The following is a 6,000-nucleotide window of genomic DNA, read 5'->3' on the forward strand; positions in this document are numbered from 1 at the left end:
AAAGTGTCAAATATGAGACCTTTAAGGTTAAAGGGCTTTCATCATCATGGTTACAATCTTGCAACACATTGTTTGTCTTTCAGTTTTTCTCCCAATCTGTTTCTATCTATCCGACTTTATTCTACTGTATTTAGGCACATGAAAAGGATGAAAAAAGGATTTTAACTTCTGTCACGTGTCTGAGTTCCTCTTTGGTGGTTAATACAGATGATATGATTATCTCTCTGTCCAGTGATCATCATGACTCATGGATGATGCAGTTCCTGGTTAAACTCCGTTGTATAGCTTCAAATAAAATCATCAAGACAACAAAAACAACCCAATCTTGTCCTAAATAAAAAGCCTCTACAGATGCATCTCTTTGTGTCTGACAGCAGTGAGGGAGTTGTTCAGTGTGAGCTTGTCTTCAGAAAGATAAAACTGTACCTCAGGCATTCCTGGCTTGCTGCTAACTATGAGCTGCTGCCCACACTGCCGATCAAGCCTCATTCCAATCATATTTTCTGAGCGCGAGCCACGAGGACGAGGCGATCAGCGCAAGTTCGGTGATGATCAGAACTGATTTGGTATACTCCAGATACGGTTCATTTTGTTGATTTTACATATGGGCTGAGTGCTCATTATATACAGTATTCTGTCCACTGATGTGCCACTGTGGAAATGAAATGAAATTAGGCCAGTGTTTAATTAGGACAATGAAATTTACTTAAAATGCCAGATAAAAATCAACTTGCTGCTGTGTGACCGAGCAAAGCAAAGTCTGAAATATGCAGCAAAAAAAAAGAGAAATGTTTAGAAAAACAACATAGGAACTGACATGTTAGAAACTGTTCAGTTTGTCAATTGACAGAAAATAACTAACAATTAGTGACAACATATTAAGAAAAACGCCTTGCTGCTTTACTTTGTTTTATATTATTGTGAACTGTATACCATTGGATTTTTTGGACCTTGGATTTTCTTGGCAGATTAATCAATTCTCAAAACGATCGCTAATTGCAGTCCTTAAATGATTAAGAGTTTGATTTACTTGATTTACTTTGATTTGTGCTTGACTTTACAAATTACAGACAGAGGAGTTCACACGGGATTATGTTTGTTACATTTTCCCAATTTAACACAAGCACACTCACTTTACATGTATTTGATGAATAACAAATTATTTCTGGTTCTGAAAATGCTAAACTAATTTCTCCTGTTACACAGCCCATGTCAGGTCGCTCTCAAGCTCTTTTGCTTGGGAAGATAGCAAAGCATCAACAGACACTTTGGAATATTGGCATTTTTAGAAATATGACTCTTTTATGAATATGTGGTGAATTTTAATATTAACCGGCCCCTGAAAAGAATCATTTTGCCAAAGCCGTGGCAGCATTTCATTTGTCATACATCGAAATGTCTCAAATAGTTCAGTCAATCAATCAATAAATGAATTAATCAATCATAAGAAAAGTAACCAACAACTTTGCTTGAGTTTTGACAGAGTTAAGAACTGAATTGTGGTAACTCAGGGACTTCCAGTGAGCTTCTAATCACTGAGTTTTGAGGTCAGTGTGACAGAGGTAAAGTAGATAAAGTATCTCGTATGAAGAACGGGGACACACTGACAGCATCTGAGTATCTCTCAGGGGTCAAAGTTCACTGCTGATTGTTTGGCACTGTTGCTCATTATCAGGAGGGCACATTAATCCTTTGGCATCCTTTCACTGGTCTCTCAGTTTCCCTTTAATCAGCCACACAAAGGGCTGTCAGTCAGCATTGTTTGGTTGACACTTCCAAATGTCATTAGTCACGTTGTTTGTGGATTTACACATCTGGGACAAACACTTGGTCAAACACACAACACCAAGACAAAAGCTTGCTGACTGGCAAAAAACATGTCAGACACTGCTGCATCTCTGCTTACAGCAAAGCTTTCTGCACGGGGCCCGGGGTTTTGTTGCTTAGCACCATTTTTCTCAAGGTCTGTGTGATAATGGATGTGTTGATGGGATGATCTGTGATGGGAGGGGGCTGTGTTTGGGTTATTTGGGTCTGGCTGGTATCCTGCCATCCACTCAGCCTCTCAACAGTTCTCCGGCATCATCATCGATTACAGAAAGTGTTGCTGCAGAACGGAAGCCTCTTTATTACAGTGGTAACGGGTTTCTGTGTAAATCTCACAAGACTGGGAAAAGATGAACTCATTTCCTGAGGTGAAAATGCTCATTAATTAAAAGACTCTGACTGTCTATAAACTGAATTGAATTTAGGTATTCAATATACAATGATTCACAATGAAAAAAAGTAGAAAATCCTCACATTTGAGATTCTGGAATGAACACATTTTTTGCTTGAAAAACTACTAAAACTAAAATTAAAAAAACTCAATTTTCTTGAATGAATGAATAAATGGTTGGTATGGCTTGAACCAAACAACAATCCCAAATCAAGAAGTCAAATTATGGCAAAACCTATCCAACACTTTACTTGGCAGGGGTGCGTTCAGAAGTGCCAGCTGTCATGCATAATGCATACAGTTCTTATTTCTTGAATAGCACATGAGTTTTCTCATCATGGATGTGGTATTAACATTAAAGGTCATATGGGGAAGGATTAAGGAGTTATTACCATTCTAATGTTTTGAAATATTTACAAAAATATTTTAAATATTTCATGTTCCCAAATCTAAACAGATGGCCAGTGTATATGAAAACTATGTCCTGAATACTATTTTGCCTGGTCAGAAACAAAAAGATAACTTTGATGTCCCAGTAAATATCACATATTTGTGGATTTCATAAAGTGCGTTACTGAACCAAATCTTGTCATGCATTGCTGTGGTCTTACAGATCCCTGCTACCACAAGGCAAAGAGCTAATAAGCAGAGACAAGCTAATGTTACTGGTTTGTGCAGATACAGTACATCCTTTGAGCACACGCCCAATGGTATCCTCCACATCAAGCCTGCTTGGAACTAGTACTGTTGGCTGGAGTAGCTTGTCACATGTCATGACCAGGGCATAAGTAGACAAGAGAGAGAATAGCAGCTATGTGTGGAAGTGGAAGGCATGTGGCCAGACTGCTTTCTCCCTTCTCCACACTAGTTTCTTATTGTGGCCTGATAACCACACCAAACCAAAGGGATGAAAAAAGAAAGTGAAAATAAGAACAGGTTCATAATGACTCCACTGCTTTTACAGTGCCAGCCTTGGCAGCCCAGTGGGCTTCGGGGCCCATACGTAAATTATTCATCGAGGACTCCATCTCCCTCTGGCAGTTAACGGGATTGAAATGATCATAAAGAGTCTGCCGTCAACCAATGGGTGAAATGTGTGACCTTTCTGACGGCTATTTACGAGACCCTCATTAACAAGCAACATGGTTTGTTTTGTCCTATGGATTAAAATGAAAGTGTCAGAGCATCAAATGGCAGAAATGTTGCCTGTGTTTGTCCCTGGCCCCACTGATAGTCACCACATTAGTTTTCAAAAACCACCTGAACATCTGAACGTAGTGACCTAAGGTAGAAAACTTCCTGGGTGTAACATTGCTGGCCATTTTGATTATCTAACTGCCACATACTATACATTATACCATTTGTTGTCAGCTACATTACCCAAACACTGACTTCTTTGAGACATACAAGGAATTCAGTGAGTCAGTTTGGCAGACAACTGGTCAGTGTTGACATGCCATACTCGATGTTGGCAGGGAGAACACCCAAGGGAAGGGTGAGGCTTGAGACAGAGTCATAATACACAGCAATGATGCCAAAACAGTGATAACACCAGGTATGTTATAATACTGCAGGACTCACCCATGGTGGCAGCTCAGCAGTAGGCACACTTTGCCTCACTGCTTTCTCCTCATGTTCCAGGAATGCTAAGGCGCGGTTTATCCTGTAGTCCTTACTGCCGTGGTTCTTCCTCCAGTAGAATAACATGGCAAGTCCTATCAGAACCCAGCTAAAGCTGAACTCAAAGTATCCCAAGATGTAGATCGGAAAGATGATGGCGAAAGTCTTGGCAAAGTTAATCCACATTTGGCTGACATCTGTCAATGATGACTGTTGCTCTTCTTCCAGCTCTCCTGGAGACAGAGGTGGGTCCATGTTGGAGCGCACCGGGCTGCTGGGCGCTGCAACAGGTCCGTTCGCCCCGACACCTGGTCCCGCAGAACCCTCCATCCTGTTACTCATTTCCCCTCTGGAAAGGAAGTAATAGCAAATGTTTGTGTCATGTCACACACAGACAAAGGTGACATTGTTTCATTACGGAGGCCTCATGCTGTGAGATGTTCATGCCCACAGGTCAAAGGTCAAACAATTATACCAAAGATATGCTATTATAGTTATAGCTTTACTAGTTATTTTCATTAGTGCTGACATGGAATGATGATGATGAGAATAGATGACAACACAAGAACCCCATATCAAAGACAAGGGTTTTTATGTCACACATTGTGATTATAAACTATGAAAAACAACTTAATTTTACTATCATTATTACGCAACTATGAGGGAAGCAAAATAAGTATGTATCACAGCAAATCTCAAAATTATAATGTATCTAAACTAATGGTATATCAAAGAAGGAGATATTACTTGTTGTACCATGTACAGTATTTACCTTTAGCAAGCAAGTAGTAGAAACTTGATTAAATGAACCAAATTCCCAAACAGATCCAAATTAGCAAATTTTGGTCATTGAAAAAAATCACTTAGTTTGATAACTTAGAGGTTCCCCAATGCATATGATGGCTAAAATAAAGTTGTATGTGTTTATTCTACAAAAGCAATTTCACAGCCTTCATTACATATCCACACAGACTGCAGGCTGAGCTGTCATTCCAGGACTTCATGCAAAACTCCTTAGCAAAATTGTCGACTTTTCGTTACCTATATTAATGTGCAAACTGGCAATAGCACGTACCTGAAAGCATCAAACTTAATATATCTAATGAAATTTTTCGATCCACTGTTCAATTCGGCATATGTTCAAAACACCTACCTGCAATCTTGTCGCTAGTATTTTAACTTTGAAGAGTGGCTCAACCGTTGGCCCCGCTACCTACCAACACCGCCACCGTTACTGGCAACAAGTGTGAAACGGTTAGTAAAGTACAAATTGTACTGAAATGTGTGTAGTATGTTTCGGTTGTATGTATGCCGAATACAAGACCACTTACGACTAAATCCAATATTTATTTTAAGTCTTTGCTTACGCTGCTTTAAAATGTCCCTTTGAGTAGAGTATGGCTCAAGTGCCGGATTTTTGAGCGGAATCTGTCGTGACGTTCTCTCCAAACTGACACGTATCGGGTACTAGGACTTCACCACCAGCTACTGCGTGAACCAAACATCAGCGACAAAAAAAACAACTTCTTCCTCTACGCTCACCGCTGAGCAAGCAGCACACTCACCGGTATCCCCCTGCGACATTCGCTCTTCCTTGAAAAAGAAACAAAAAATTCACTCTGCCAGCTGAGTCCACTGCATGCCGATCAGCTAAACTCTGATAACCCTCTCTCCCCTTCAGTACATCCTGCTGTGAGGGCGACTAGTCCGTCTCAAGCAGCCTGCAGGAAACTGTCATCGCGGGAAACAGGTCAGCCTCTAACAGGGAGGGAGCTTCAAAACACAAGCTCAACAGCAGACCCGGGCGCCATCTCGTGGCGGGAAAAACGGTAAGGTTTCAAAAATATGAAGGTTTTAAACGGTCATTAGAGTTTTAGTTTTTGTCTGACAACAACATTTTAAATCTAAATTTAGTCCATATTGTTTTGATTTAATCTGCAGCCTTGGAATTATGTAATGGTAAAATTCCTGTAAATTCCATGTTGTTTCCCAAGGTTAAACATACATTAAAATGTAGTCATATACATATCATTTCCTTTTTTTCTTTTTTTCTTTATACAAATCCCTGTTGTGTGACCAAGCATTGTTTAAAGGGGCTATATGTAACTTTTGCTATTGCTACGTATAACGTTAGCATTAACAACTGTTTACTTATCAGTCTA

At 39.9% G+C, this 6,000-nt stretch overlaps 1 protein-coding gene across 4 annotated transcripts in view; it reads right to left on the minus strand.

Moving 5' to 3' along the window:
• esyt2a (extended synaptotagmin-like protein 2a) overlaps positions 1–5,542 on the minus strand; it is a 56,052-nt gene extending 50,510 nt beyond the window's left edge. For 3 of the 4 annotated variants that reach the window (XM_023426194.2, XM_023426193.2, XM_023426190.2), the window contains exons 1-2: positions 5,404–5,542; positions 3,800–4,187 (exon numbers count right to left, since the gene is read on the minus strand). In XM_023426194.2, the coding sequence (XP_023281962.1) occupies positions 3,800–4,180 (381 nt within the window). In that variant the 5' untranslated portion in view covers positions 4,181–4,187; positions 5,404–5,542. Of the gene's footprint in view, positions 1–3,799; positions 4,188–5,205; positions 5,339–5,403 lie in introns of those variants that run through there. The other variant, XM_087179286.1, reaches the window with a different exon arrangement.
• Positions 5,543–6,000: the final 458 nt, after the last annotated feature.

Source organism: Seriola lalandi, unplaced genomic scaffold (genome assembly GCF_002814215.2).
Source record: "Seriola lalandi dorsalis isolate HSWRI2012SDOR001 ecotype SW California unplaced genomic scaffold, Sedor1 jcf7180002054816, whole genome shotgun sequence".
In the NCBI taxonomy this organism is placed as follows: Eukaryota; Metazoa; Chordata; class Actinopteri; order Carangiformes; family Carangidae; genus Seriola; species Seriola lalandi.